The sequence below is a fragment of the Delphinus delphis genome, chromosome 10 (genome assembly GCF_949987515.2).
Source record: "Delphinus delphis chromosome 10, mDelDel1.2, whole genome shotgun sequence".
Lineage (NCBI taxonomy): Eukaryota > Metazoa > Chordata > Mammalia > Artiodactyla > Delphinidae > Delphinus > Delphinus delphis.
The window spans coordinates 49,821,646-49,837,664 of record NC_082692.2 but is presented as its reverse complement, the minus strand read 5'-3'; the positions used below and the strand labels follow the sequence as shown (position 1 = coordinate 49,837,664).

Here is a 16,019-nt window from a genome sequence, read left to right as displayed (position 1 = left end):
ACCTGTGAACTGGCTTACAGTGCACTCCCTGACTTTCATAATTTCTGAACCACCAAATCACTGTTATTCCAAATCTTATTTGATTAGTTTGCATCATTTGACCAGGGATTTTTTTTTCCCCTTCTTCCTTCAAAACTCCTTTCCCTCTGCTTCTGTGAGGCTCTCCCCTAGTTTTCTTCTGACCTCTCAGAGGGCTTTTTCTTGCTCGATCTGCCTTTGACGTGCCAGTGCTCAGGACAGAGTTTCCCTCCTTCTCTCTCCTTCTACACAACGATGACATTCACTTTATGATCCCAACTATTGTTTACGTCCAAGTGATGCCCAAATCTTGGTCTCAAACTCAAGTATCCATACTGAGTTCCAGACACGTATTGCCAAGTTAAATTAGTAAGTTCATGTATCATCAGTATCTTTTTTTAGGTTATCATTTCTTGTTTGGGTGTTTACTACTATCCTTTGGTAAAAATATCCTCTCCAGCCTTTGCTTGCACCTTCCTTTCCATCCACCAACCATACCATCATGCTGTGAAATGTGTTCTTATGATAGGCAGATCTGAACACATTGGTGGCATCTTATCACCTTTGAGATAAAACATGGCTTACAGAGCCCTTCGTGATCAAATGTGTATGTACCTCCTGACCTCCACAACTTTCCTGTGCAATTCCAGACCCCTCCCTTCACCAAACTCAGACATATACTCACCCTGCCCTATAGTGTTAACCTCTGGGCCTTTGCAGCTATAGGTTTTGGCTGGAAATGTTCTGTATCATTGTCTGAGGGAATACTGCAATGCTCTTCTCCCAGCCTCAGGCTAAATGTCATAGCCTCTAAAAGCCATTTCTCTCTCCGTAAAGCATTAACCTCTTTCTTAGCTCTGTCCCCATGATGCAGGATGGGAGCTAACACGACCACACTTTGCCATGCGTATGCCTCTCTTAACCAGGCTCCTGAATGTTTCCATCTCGGTATATCTTCTTCCAGAAGCAGTGCTTGGAATGTAACAGACTCAGTAAATGTTTGTTCAATGAATTAGTAAATGAATATATTTCCACTGTGGGGAATGGAAATTTTATGCAGTGGAAATGTGGAGCCCCAACCGCTGGACTGTCAGGGAATTCCCGAATTTGTATTTGAAAATGGAATTGGAGTGTTTTAGATTTTCCTTATTAGCAAAATTTCCTTAAAACAATTTCAAGTGAACTCACTCAAACGTCTAAAGACAATGTCTCAGCCCTTGATTGATTAGTAGAGATGGGGGGAAGCAAAATGATTGTTGGGGTCATTGGGAGACCTTCCCGATGGAACAGGGCAGCCCATGCACATGAACCATATCATGAGGGGGAGGCCAGGAGGAACTCGAGGCCCCTCCTTACCCAGGCATCTGACCCCAAGTGCAGAGAAGAGGAGATCGTTAAAAGTCGTCTTGAAATCTCGAGGAGTTTGTCAGGAATTAAGCAAATGAAATGCAGGGGACTTATCACTTTAAAAAGAAATAGTAACAACAGGCAGAGAATAGAGATAATTTGCCTCCTTGTGTTTGGGAAAAGAACATCAAGGAGAGTTATGCTACTGTTTATGAACTCTGTCATCTCGATATTTCTGCTTTTTTGGCTTTCGCTACAGCATTCTTTTCAGACAGAGATGCTCTCCCCTATCTTACAATAGAGAAGATCAAGATTAAAAAATGCAGACAGAATTAAGATTGGAAGGCTGAGAAAGTCTATGGAGGCACACACAAAAAAGCATTGTTAAAAAGGAAACAGGGCTTCCCTGGTGGCGCAGTGGTTAAAGATCCGCCTGCCAATGCAAGGGACACAGGTTCAAACCCTGGTCCGGGAAGATCCCACATGCTGCGGAGCAGCTAAGCCCGTGAGCCACAACTACTGAGCCTGTGCTCTAGAGCCTGCAAGCCACAACCACTGAAGCCTGTGTGCCTAGAGCCTGTGCTCCACAACAGAAGCCACCGCAATGAGAAGTCCGGGCACCACAGCCAAGAGTAGCCCCTGCTCTTTGCAAGTAGAGAGAGCCCATGCACAGCAACAAAGACCCAATGCAGCCAAAAATAAAAATAAATAAATAAATAAAATTTAAAAAAAAAAAGAAGGAAGCAGAAGAAAAGGTATCATAGCATTATACCATGTAGCTAAAGGTCTCAAAGTCTTGGGGGAAAAAAAGTGCTAGTCTGAGTTCGTCATTAAAACCAAAGTTAAATGAAGCCTTGATTGATAATCATAAAAGAGATAAGAGAGCATTGCCATATTTAATGTAGGTACTTCTGTTTTTATCTCTGTCTAAATGACTGATCTTTGTAGATTCCAAGACATAGTTTTGTTTTTTGCTTTTTAATTTTTATTTTATATTGGAGTATAGCTGATTAACCATGTTGTGTTAGTTTCAGGCATACAGCAATCCAAGACATAGTTTTGTTTCACTTTTTAATATCCATGAAATTGGGGCTCACAGTATACTTGATGGCATTTGAGAGTTTGGCAAGTTTCTCTGCTTTTTTAGTGGTATTCAATATAATACTTTATCTTTAATTGATGGTGTCTTAGAGTCAATGATGTAGTGTATATACTATTAATCTCCACCATAACATGGGTAAATAGGGTAAAAAATATCAGATGCTGAGGTTGCATCCAGGGCGAGCCTGTGCAGCTAGACAGCTGAAAGTCCCAGGTATCTAGCTAATTGATCTGTATTCTGCAAGGTCCCAGCTATAGTTTGATGTTACCTTGAGGTCACAAGCTGCAGCTTAAATATTGATGGGGATGACTCTGCATTTTGTGACAGGTGGGTTGCCAAGACAGTGCCAACAACTCCAGAAATCCCCCAGGTTGTTGATGCCCCACTTAGCTGCCCTGATCCATGGAGACTGGGTCAAGGGCATACAGGAGACGTGGAGATCAACCATCAGCCTTTCTCCTTGTAATTGCTTGATGTAATCTTCCCAGCCTTCAGCCCCTCCTAATTCTCCCAACACTATCCCCTCCCCAAGAATATAAGTAAGTTTTCCCATTCTCCTCCTTGGGAATGGAGAGGAGACAGAGGACTAGAGCTTGTCATCAATCACATTTTATCCAAACTTACACTATTACAGGAATTTACAAGATTTACCTTTAGTGATCATAGGTTAGTAAATATTAGACCCAGCAGCTTTAAAATAAGAACACTTGGGCTTCCCTGGTGGCCCAGTGGTTGAGAGTCCACCTGCCGATGCTGGGGACACGGGTTCGTGTCCCGGTCTGGGAAGATCCCACATGCCGCGGAGCGGCTGGGCCCGTGAGCCATGGCCGCTGAGCCTGCGCATCCGGAACCTGTGCTCCGCAGCGGGAGAGGCCGCAACAGTGAGAGAGGCCCGCATACCGCAAAAAAAAAAAAAAAAAGAACACTTAACTAAGGAAGCATTCATGCTGAGTTACTAAGAATTCAAGTTCTTTTGCCAATGGGAAGATTTCTTTTGAGATTAGAAGGGTCATTCACCTTGAGTCTGCTTTCGAAATTGCAGGCAAAGCACATGAAATGAAAACACTTCATCTGGTGGGCTAGGTAACACACTTAACTGCAAGTGCTGTCGTGTATCATAACAGCCAATTGCTCTTTTCAAGATCACATATGTAAAGATTCTCCTTCAGTTCAAAGTTAAGAGGACTATTTTCAGAACCTGGCCATGTTGCTAGATACATCTTAACTTTTTTCCCAAGGTCTCATTAAAGAAAATAATTGGACAACTAACTGCCAAGCACTATGATATATCCAATGGAAACAGTAGCAAACTATATAGATGATGTTTCTACTTCCATGGAATATGGTTGAAGATAACCTCAATCTACATGCAACTATTACTAAGATTTTCAGATAATTATAATTAATAATTAATTTTCAGATAGCTATACTATTTCATAGGAAACTGTGCTTCAGTTTCTCCTCAAAGTATTACTTCTTCTTTTTTTTTTTTTTTTTTTTGCGGTACTTGGGCCTCTCACTGTTGTGGCCTCTCCCACTGCGGAGCTGTGCCACCAGGGAAGCCCCAAAGTATTACTTCTAATGGCTCATTGGGGCAGGACGTCAATTCTTTATCTCTGAAACAAATTTTCTAATGTTCAGTATTGTAAAATAAAATTGTAGTCAATATGGTTCCCAAGCTAACAGAAATGATGAATTCCTGGGCCTGCTGTCAGGTTCTTCTCATACTTAATACGAAGGACACTGACTGGTGACTGATCAAATAGTTTGGAAGCAGGATGCACTAGTCAGAAAAGATCCAACTGCAGGCCAGAGGGCCACGTGTTTGAGTTGTGCCTTGTTTTCCTCACTGCTAAGAATGTCTCAAAGCATGTGGTTTACAATAACATTGGTAACAACTACTGACAGCCAAATGCTTTCAAGAAACTCAAAATATTCTGTTGCTAGGGTTCCCTATGAACTGTGACTGGAGTGATAGCCTCTTCTCTCCAGATTTTATGGAGCATGTTTGCCGTTACTTCCACAGACATCTACATGCCCTTCAGCATCAATAATGTCCATATCAATGTGACCCAGTTTGGTTCCTACAGAGCCAAAATGGCTTCTTCTCAGATGCAAAGAGGTGTTTAAATAAGAATGATATAAATGTAGTGGAAATAATTCAATGTATTAGGCTAATGACTTTTTCTTGCTAAGGAAGATACATGAATCTTTACATTGTGTCAAATGTTTAAGGATTTTATGAAATAATTCCGAGTCTACTGGTCACTCATGGACTCATTAAATTAATGAAAACAGGATCAGGGCTTTTTCCAAATTCCTTAGAGAGTTTTACACATATTGGTTGAGTAGAGTAAGAACTAATGTCTTTAAATCCATAAAGGCTGACAATAGACTGTAACACAACTCTTCAAATTAAGATAGTTGGCTCATACACTGGTAACAGTTACTTTTGATACCCATGCACATTATTTTTTACATCAGTGGGAGAGACATAAAATTAACCAAGAGACTGGATCCCATTCAATGGCAGTGATCATAAAATAAGATAGAATTGAATCTTGCTATTTGAAGTAATTCTATTCTATTAAGTCACCATGAACACTGAATTAGGGAATACTGAGTCACTGCTTCTAGAGGAAATATATAGTTAGGTTCCTGCCTGGTCACAACATTTTCACCAACTAATCAATAGATAACCTTGTTTTATATCTATTTTTCTCTAAAGACACCATATTTAATATATACTGTTGATTCATTAACATTGAACTCAAAACCAACAGTGCTCTAAGTCATGTCTGAACAAAGCTTATCTTTACTTTTCCATATTTTTTCCATAAGGCACATTATAGATTTCTTTCACATAGAAACACTAGACAACACTTCAGCACTACACTTGAGGGCCATTTTAAACAGTGAAAAGCACGAACAAACAATACCTGTAACCCTAAATAAACCAAAGAAAGGACATTAGTTGATAGTATAAGAACTGAAACAAGAAGGCAAAGCATCACGTGCTCAACCTCATCTGGGGGGTATGTGTTTGGTGACTCAAACTTTTTGCTGCTATGCACAACTTCATATGACCATAAAAACACCGCGAGTATTGATCCTGGGTACCAAATAAATTTTAGCAAGTGGGATAAATTTACAAATCTGGTTCCCACGAATAACAAAGATCAACTGTACCTTTTTTCAAACTGATTATTTTGTGAGTCTGAGTCTTTCATTAAACAAAAGGAAATTTTATAAATTAATAGCACTATTTATAAGGATTCTAAAAATTCCTTACACAGAAGAATTTGGTAACCTCACCCTTGAAATAGATTAGGATGCAGAAGCTTAAAGATTATTTACATTCAGTACTATGAAGTCCGTAGAATATGTAAGAAAATTCGTTTGCTAATTCTTTGTTAAATCCAGAAAGTCACCAGTTGTGGCATCAGAATGCTTCTTCTGTCAAAGATAATAGTTTTGAAAGATACTGGAAAGTACTTGACCATGAGGAGTACTTTTCATAGCCACGGAGGTTGTATAAGCACTTTTGTAAACGTCATTATTTGCCAGAATAGGTAGGTTAATAATTCATCTTCTTTCCCTTTAAAAACACCAACCATGTAATTCATCAGTAGCTCAATCTTTTCCTTGATATCTACAAGAGTTCATGTTTTTCTTTTACTTTTTTTTCTTTTTCTTTCATCTTCTCCATCCAAGTCCCCCTCTCCTTGCCAGCTCTTGGCTTTTTTGATTACATGACCTTCAAGGGAAAATTGGCTAGAAATTTGAAAATCACGTAATGTTCAGTGCCAAATAATGCTTGGAATGCAAATAACGATTGTGGGTATGATCTTATAAAAACATTAACAAAACGTGGGTCAAAGTTTGTCATTCAGCTTGAAAGCTGTGGATTTGTGACTTAAACTCCAGTGTTTGACCCCGCTAGCCACTCAAGTAGAGTGCCTGGTAACTTACAATCAAAAGCAAACAATTTTGAGCATATCACAGACGTTGACACACATGATTCCTTAAAGTTCAGAAATAATTATTATTCTCAGTTGGGCACATTAGAGGACTCAAGATTTATTAAATAACAACTCAAAGCTCAAGTTACTTCTCTTAACTTTATTCTCTCAGAGCCACTCAGCACCCGTGAGCATGGATGCCTCTACGGGATGGGTGACAAAGCAGAGCTTTCCAACTTCCAGGAGAATTGGGGGTGGGGTGGGGTTTAAATGTAGACAAATCAGCTACCTACCCTGAAAAACAAACAACCAATCAATCAAATGAACAGTTAATGGTTAGTAACATGACAAATGTGAGCTGATATTCGTGCGGCTGCTGTTTTTGTTATTTTTGCTGTTATTTTGGCTTTGGCTTTCTTTAACTGTTGTGTAGGTACGAAGCCAGTTACAGTCAGTGATTTTATTTCTACAACCTAAATTGTATTCAGTTCTACCTTTAATCTCCTACTTTGCCACTTTAGGTTCCAAGGGGGTAGGGAGTCTGTCTATATGTTTCCATCATGTCTGTAGTATCCAGTCTTGGATACTTTGGTTTCAACTTCATGTCACCAGCTGCATTCGCCCCTAACAAAAGTCAGCGTGTCCTCTGAAACTTTGAAGCTGGGCACTGACTTCTCCCCTCCAGCTGGGAAGGTCCTAGATAGCATATTCCTCCCGAAGAAGGCTGTTTCATCTACACTGAAAATCTGTTATTTAGTGTAGCCACTTTTATTATCTTATCTAGACCTTCTGGAGAACTTGCTGCAGCTTTTACATCAGCACTTGCTGCTTCACTTTGCACTTTGATGTTACTGAGATGGAGTCTTTCCTTAAACCTCCTTAAACCTCTGCTAGCTTCAGACTCTTCTTCTGCAGCTTCCTCACCTCCTTCATCATTCCTAGAATTGAAGAGAGTTAGGGCCTGGCTATGGATCAGGCTTTGGCCTAAGGGAATGTTGTGGCTGGTTTGGTCTTCTATCCAGACAACTAAAACTGTCTCTGTATCAGCAATAAGGCTATTCTGCTTTTTTATCATTCATGTGTTCACTGGAGTAGTGCTTTTAATTTCCTTCCAGAACTTTTCCTTTGTAGTGACTACTTGGCCAATTTTCAGCCTATCTGGGCTTTCAATATACCTTCCTCACTAAGCTTAATTATTTCTAGCTTTTGATTTAAAGGGAGGGATGTGGGACTCTTCCTTTCACTTGAACACTTAGAGACCATTAATTAGCCTAATTTCAACATTGCCTCAGAAAACAGGGAGGCCCAAGAAGAGGGAGAGAGATGGGGGAATGGCCAGAGAGTGGAGCAGTCAGAACACACACATCATCCTATATGGACACAGTTCATGATGCCCCAAAACAATCACAATAATCACGTCAAAGATCACTGATCACAGATCACTATAACAAATATAATAATAATGAAAATTTTTGAAATAGTGCGAGAATTATGAAAATGTGACACAAAGACAGCAAGTACGGAAATGCTGCTAGAAAAATGGCACCAATAGACTTGCTCAATGCAGGGTTGCCACAAACGTCAATTTGTAAAAGACACAACATCTGTCAAGCGCAGAAAAGGGAAGTGCAGTAAAACGAGGTCTGCCTGAATGCAAGTCTAGTCATCTTCTACTCAGCCAGACATTAAAGTGATGGGCAAAAATGTAAAACAGTGCCTTTCTTCAAAAAAAAGTCTTTGCTTTGAAAAATATAGTACTTTCCATAAAAGAGTTCTATTTTTGTTAACAGGTGATGGGTTTATTTTTTTTAATGAACTAATAACTAATCATTTTTAAGAGTATAAAGGAAAACAAAGACCAAAGAATTTGAGGAAGGCTGCATTAAGAAACAAAATGGTAAGACTGTTATAGTCCTTGGAAAGAGAGGGCTCACAGCCCCAATCCCTGGCCCTTCTGCTCATAGCTTTTGGTGTCACTTGAGAGATTAGTTAATAACTTAAAAATATTCCAGTATTCTTCACTTATGCAAAAATACGTCTGCCAGCATATACTTATGTTTCAAAACCTGGCTAATTTACACTAATTTATGTGTATAACGTGTTCAGTAATAGCATTTCACCAAACTATGCTAGAAGAACTGTTATCAAAATGCCACCCAGAATAAAACAGCTTTACATAATAAATTAAAATTTTAATTAGCCTATCAATTTTCATGTTTAAGGTACTTCAAAGTTGCTTGCAAGCCACTGGTTTTGTATCTGAAGCATTGTCTCAGAAATCTTTTTCACACTATCATTTTTCACCTGACTCAAGAGAGAGGACAAGTAAACATTAGCCTCATTCTGGGCTATAATCTCAGGTTGTGAAGCAGCAGAATCTAAATTATCATTTTTTATTTTATCTAAGGCAACGATGATTGAAAGGTTTACCATTATTTTATATAACAAAACAAATAAGCAAAAACAAACAGCCCAAATGATCTCCCTATAAAGCTGGAATGCCAAAGGGCTACAAGGTAAATAAAACACCAAACCACCCACCAGAAATGGACTTCAAGGGAAGATGCATGTCTCAATCTGGGTGAGGGAAGGAAGCAAAAAGTTCTCTTTAAGAATCTGACCCACAGTCCTTGCTTTGGTTAGAGTTTCAATTGATAAGATCTATGCGGTCAAAGACCTAAAGCAGAGAATGTAGATAGTACCCCCAGGTGACTTAACAGGAGAAAATACAAACTGTCTTGCCATTGATTATAAGAGGAGAGTCAATTTCAGCAGTGTCAAAATGTGGAAAAACAACAGCAACAAAAATGTGTGTCTTAGAAACAATGAAATACAGTAACTAGAACTGACTGGTTTATAAGAAATGATTAAATATTGCTTACACAGGATTAATTTGTATGATGTCATACCTTATACACCATACTAATATACATACTTTTATTTAGTCTAGCAAGTACTATGCAAGGGGAAATAGAAGAAAAATATATGTAATAATGGGCAAAGTTTTCCAATATTCTTGGTGTGTCTACTTCTAAGACCATAATCACATAATCACAGAGTAAAAATTAACATGCTCATCTCAAAACCAAGATATCTGATAAGTGTATTTTCAGTTCATGCCATTTATTTTCCTGATTTCTTTCCTCTGAAAGGTATCTGCATACTTGGAATATGTTTTTATTGGTCACAGATAAATTTATGATGGTCCCTTGATTTTCATATTCAACAAGAAAACCTATAGCTCTTAAAAAGCAACTTTTGAAAACAAAGATTAAGAATATACTTTAAAACCTACATTTAAATTACAAGGTGCCTGGGTCCTAAATTTGACTCCACAATGCTTCCATGGCAATGGTACACGTGGTCTTTATCATGCTCTAAACCCAGAGCCCTGGATTCTGTATACAGTAGCAGGGTGGCCTCTCTAAGTTTACATTTCTTTTATGTTTATTGGTTTGGTTTCTAAGAAATGTAGACTCAAGTGAGGTGTCTTGCTGCAGTTGGTATCTATTCAGGGAATGTAATAATATAGGAACTGAAATTTCAGTCATCACTGCTAAGTTACCTAGTTAAATATTGAGGCTTTGGGGTTATGGTCTGTGATCCAGAAATCTCTAACCAGCGGGCATTTGACTCAAGTAAATTTTGAAAGATCAAATGAGTCTTTCTAGACCATGGATGACTGGCATGGGACCACTGTGCAAATGAGTGCTATCACAAATCACCTTTCTTCTGGGGGCAGTGGGCTACCTGCTGATCACAAACTGCCCACTAAAAACACACGGTCACACCCTGCCCTCTTCTGTTCTGACTACTTTTCTAAAATTGAAACTCTTGGTTTTTTTTTAAAATTAGCTTCAAGTGTTCAGTGGTGATTCTTTTTCCTTAAGGTAATGAGTTATAGATTATACAGTACTTAAACATAGCTATCCACTTTACAAGGGGTTTTGAGATCTGCATGGAAATACTCAAAACAGACTACAGTCTTAGAAACTGAAAAATGGCTAAAGGTTTTGCTGAGTAAAAAATCCCACCCTCTTTTCTTTCCTTACAACTGTAATCTCAGTGTTGAAAGTATAAAATGCTGCATCAAGTAGGATGCCTCTTAAATGATAAATGGATGAAGTAGATGCTTTGAATAGAAATACTAAATAAAGCTCTTCTGTTGAAATGATGGTCTTGGTACAAAATGGCACTTATTCAAGGCATTCAAACAACTCCATTCTATTTCACAAAGAATAAAAAGACCTCTTGGAAGCCCAGACACCTTTTCCTTGTCTTCTCACAACAAAAATAACCAACAGGAATCCATTCCCAAGTGGCACTGGAGCCATTAGCTTGCTTTTCTACTGTTTTGTGTTAGGAGAGTAAAGGGATAATTAACTGTTAAATGCTTTTCTCCTTGTTGGGAAAAGCAAAACCTTGTGTGTATCTGCTTTTCTTTCTCCTTGACCAACAGAAAATGTCATATTTTATATTGATATATACATATATAAGACACATATCAACATGTTTATGAGCACATGGGCATTTCGTAACTACACATATATGTGCAAGTGGAACATCTCAACAGTAGAATGAAATAAATCTAAATTTTTGTTTGTTTTTTTCAAACACAAACATTTAACTCTCACTATTGTTTTCACTGAAAATATTTTCTTAAGTAATCATACCCTCATTTTATAACTATGACACAGTTATGGATCAATTCTTTGTGGCTAAGTCTCTCAGTGAGTATTATAGGGTTCAAGTTTGGTTAAAGACAGAAGACTTACTGTAGTGCAGAACTGAGGTCAATTTGGAAGTCCTATACTCCTCCTGAACTAATTTTATTCTGATTAAATCAATATAGGCCTGCTCATTTGCCATCTGGTTTTCTACAGGACCTGGTTCTCTCACAGCCCCGTGTGTCTGTCTTGCCACCCTCCTGAGGGATGTCTGTGGCCACATTTCTGAGCACAGGTCAGTCAGGACTCACCTCTCCTTCCCTGGGCCAAGGCCTTCCATTCTGGGTGTATTTACTTTGATTCTGTCGCTTCTTTTGTCCTCCATCAGCGAATTTGCACAGTAAAGGCTCACTAGGGGCTGGGAAGATAAGAAACCAATTTTACATTAGCAAATCCCCTTTAAAAATAAGTGATTATGTGAGTCACAGTAGTGCTTTGTAATGCATATCTTTTGAAGTCCTCTTGCTTCTGGAGAGACATTTGGCCCCCTTTTAGTTTCAACTCTGTTGGCGGCTGTTCTAACTAACTGGGCTTCAAAAAAGTACTGGCAGACCATAAAAGAATATAACAAATATTGTTGAAAAAATAATCAGTTGAAGCAGAATGTGAACTTGCCTTAGAAGTAAAGAGACAAGAATCAACCCCTTCCGATTATGTTGGTGTTAAAAACAAGACAACAAGCCCTAAATGAAGTCACTTATGCTAAGCCCCATGTCACCAAACAGAGACTTATAGTTTCAGCCTCTCTGAGAAATGGAATCTGAAACCAGTCCATCAGGAATCCCTTGGTCAGCACTAGAGCGGTAACCTGCCTGACAGACCCCTGCATCCCCTAAAGGAAAGGGACCTTGTCACAACCAATCCACTTTTTGCTAGTATGCCTTTCTTGTCCCACTCTTTTCTGCCTATAAAAGTCTTTTATTTTATACAGCTCCTGGTAGCTCCATTCTCTTTGCTGGCTGGGATGCTGCCCAATTCATGATCTCCCACATGTGGTCCTAATTCTTCACCCTTCCCTGTATCCTTGTCTTTTGCCATGAATGACTGCTGACTGAGGGGCTCAGTTTTTCTGAGTGCCTGCCATGTATATAGGAAGTATACATGTTATTAAACGCCTGTTTGTTTTTCTCTTGTTAATCTGTCATTTATTACAGGGGGTGTCTCAGTCAAGACCTAGAAGAGTAGAGAGAAAATTATTTTTCCTCTCCTACTATACATATGTTTATGTGTGTATATATACATTTAAAAGTCTTTTTTTGGTGAAACCTTGGAAGCTGTAGAATTGGGGAACAGTACTGGCAGGAAAAGAAAAGACTGAATGAACGATTAACCTTAAGATTTCTTTTACCCACTAGCATAAAAAATTGTGCAGAAGCATCCCTGAAACAAATATTACCAGATAACAATAGTCTAGCTTGCCAAGGATCAAATACAGATAGACTAGGAGATTCTGGATTTTAAGCCTATCTTGAAGTTTGCCATTACTGAAAAGAGAACTTTCAAAAAATTATTTTTAACACTAGGGGACATTTAAAAAGTCATGGGGTGAGACTTTCTTAGCTTTCAACTGAGATATCTTTGCAAATTGTGTTTTACAGTGTCTTAGAGGCTTCAAATATTAGCCACCCTGATATTCAAGGATCTTCATAAACTGTCAGGCTATGGATGTTGACAATGACCTATTTGTATTTATTGGCATCGCTAAGTTGAAACATCTCCTGTTACTTTCTTAATTTGAAGATGATTATGATGGTAAAGAAGATAGGGCCACAATGTTTCGCTAAATGAATTAAAAAAATAAAACCCCAGAAACAAATGTTCAAAAGTGTCATTAGAATAAGATGGAATATCCGTAATATTGCCCTTGAACTGCAGGCGTGTCATTCTGATTGTCAGTTTCCCAAGGGACTATTTTATTCAGAGTGGAAGAGAAAACATTAGTAAATTAGTTAGATTTATATAATCTTCTAGTCCTCATGTAATTTCTAAACACCTGCAGGGTAAAATCTTAACTCCTCAATTAGAAGATAAGAATTTGTGCCCTTAATCTTACCTTTCATCAGTCTCCTCCTCTCCCCCAGTGGTTTACAGTCCCCTCACCTCTAAATGCCTTTCCTCCTGGCTGCAATTTCCTTTTGCATCTCCCTCCTACCCCGCCCCCTGGACCCATACCCTCCATCTGGCAAACTACTAATCAAACTTCAGAATGTAGCTCAAATGTCACATTCTTCTGGAAGCTGTCTCTTACTACCCCCATGTCACTTCAGAGTGAAATTCCCTAATGCTTACTTTGCAGATTTTTTTCACAGGTTCAATGATGTTTTGAAACCAAGAAGGAGCCTGTGGGGCCCTCCTGGGTACAAATCCTTTCCGCGTCCCCCATTTCTTCTTTGTAGGAAATAGGCTTCATTCAGCCTCCTTGACTTCCCTGAGTTCCAAAGGGTAGATTCAAAGAGTTGCTAATCAGGGAGAGGAGAGAATGCAGAAACAAAGGAGGAGCAGGTAAGAACCACTAGCGCAGCCACCCTGGGGCAAGGTCCTAGTTCCTCCTTAAAGTATATACGGAACAATATAGCTCTGAGTTCTTCTGCAGGAACTAAGGTCCCAGGATGATAACTTCAGGCCAAGCACAAAATTCCTGGATACCACCCTGCTACCTCACCACCAACCAATCAGAAGAAGGTCTATACACAGCGGAAGATAACAAAGACTCTGACCCCCTCCCCAAATGATTCTTCCTTTAAAAACTTTCATGGTTGAGCAGAAACTTGGGAGTTGGTTCTTGGACACGAGTCCACCTTCTCCCCAGGTTACTGGTCTCCTGAATAAAGCAATCTTTTCTTTTCAACCAACACTTGTCTCTTGAGTATTGGCTTCTGAGTGGTGAACAGTGGAAGTTGATTTTGGTAACAGTTTCTGTTAAGTCTTCTAACAATAATAAGTAATTTCCAGGCTTGAAGGTGGAAAGTGATTATAGCAGAGTTCTGGGTGAAGTTTGTGTGTGTGTGTGTGAAAAATGTTAACAGCATTTTGCACATAGATATACATAATACTTGACAGTGTTGCTATTCAGTGTGGCCCAAGGACCAGCAGCAGTGGTATCAGCACATGGGAGCCTGTTAGAAATGCAGAGTCGAGGGCCCTTTCCCAGATATACTGAATTAAAATCTGTATTTGCAGCAGATCCCAAGGTGATTCTTGTACTCATTGAAGTTTGAGAAGCACTGATGTAATTATGACTGAATCCTTAAGGAAGGAGGAATATACCTTAGATGTTAAACATGAATCCTCTGAATAATGAGACGATTTCAGTAGCACAGAAATATTATATTGTCTACAATTTCCTTATTGCAGTATTATGAAGCCAATTGATTTTGTTTAGTCTCTTTTAACAGTAGTTGAAATAGAGGCTAATGAAGAAAAGGCCTTTGTGGAAGTGAGATGCAGTTATAAGCCACAGTTTGTAACGTGCTAGAAGACATTATGGTCTCTCATGTAAATGGGGAATATTTAAAATATAATTATAACAATGCATGGCAATAAAGTTGCATGGTAATTATGAAGAAGTAATTACAATTTGCTTGCTTAGTGGAGTATTTCTAGTCTTCCAAACATCTTCCAAACATAAAACATCGGATGCATAAACTGATAAAATAATCTAATGGTTTACAGGATTTGCTATTTTAAGCAAATGAACAGACGACAAGTATTTTGCTTAGCAAAATTAATGTAAAACACTATATACTGATTTTTATTTAAAACTTAACACAACTTCAGTTTCATGATTCACTAAAAATGTTTCTAACATCGTATCTTATAAGTAGATATTGACATACATTTCAGCTAATATGTATTAATAGCAGAATTCCTGCTGTCCCTTAGAGAAGTTGAACATTTTTAATTTTTAGCATTCAGTTTATTTAAATTCTTCTAGTATTTATATTGGATTTGTAGTGATGCTTTTTAAAAAATATCTCTTTATTATCATAACTTACAAGTCTGATGTTTTAAATATTAAATTTTAAAATTTCTCACCTCAGATAGATTATAAATCTTACTTCAGAAAAAGAAAAGTAGAGTGGGAGGAGCTGGTAGAGAGAGTAAGCTAATGAAAACAGAAGCAGTTTATTGGGGGCGAGCTTAAAAAAATCTTTGTGTGAGAGTAGAGGGATGAGATGAAAACAAATTTAAAAAATTTTCAAGAACTAAGATAAAATATGATAAAATTTTAATCTAGAAACTATCTTTTTTTTCAGGTATGGAAATGAATTAGTTTTAGTTTTTAATTAAACTATTCCTGTGATATTCAGGGTGACTTGTACATTAAAAAGCTGTTCAGGGCTTCCCTGGTGGCGCAGTGGTTGAGAGTCCACCTGCCGATGCAGGGGACACGGGTTCGTGCCCCAGTCCGGGAAGATCCCACATGCCGCAGAGCGGCTGGGCCCGTGAGCCATGGCCACTGGGCGTGTGCGTCTGGAGCCTGTGATCCGCAACGGGAGAGGCCACAACAGTGAGAGGCCCGCGTATCACAAAAAAAAAAGCTGTTCATACTAATGAATTCAAAAACGATACTAATCAAAGGATGTTAAACTTAGAAACATTTTTAAAACATTCATTCATTAATAAAAGAAAACTGAAAGCTATTCAGTATACATATATGTTTCACTACCCTGGACTCTGTACCTGAAAAAGTGGTCAGTCTAGAGGGAAAAAGACAAGTAAAAGGAATACTCTAATGGATGGCAATGGCTGTCATAATAGAAATATGGATCGGTGTTTGGGGAACAGAGAATGGATGTCTGCCTCTAGCATGATAGCCATAGAACATCCTCTAGCTTAGAAATCACGTCCAATACCACAGAG

The 16,019-nt window shown here is 38.6% G+C and overlaps 1 protein-coding gene across 3 annotated transcripts in view; it reads right to left on the bottom strand.

Moving 5' to 3' along the window:
- RBMS3 (RNA binding motif single stranded interacting protein 3) overlaps nucleotides 1-16,019 on the bottom strand; it is a 714,611-nt gene that overhangs the window by 124,538 nt on the left and 574,054 nt on the right. For all 3 annotated transcript variants that reach the window (XM_060022086.1, XM_060022083.1, XM_060022084.1), the window contains exon 7: nucleotides 11,408-11,514. In XM_060022086.1, the coding sequence (XP_059878069.1) occupies nucleotides 11,408-11,514 (107 nt within the window). The remainder of the gene's footprint in view (nucleotides 1-11,407; nucleotides 11,515-16,019) is intronic.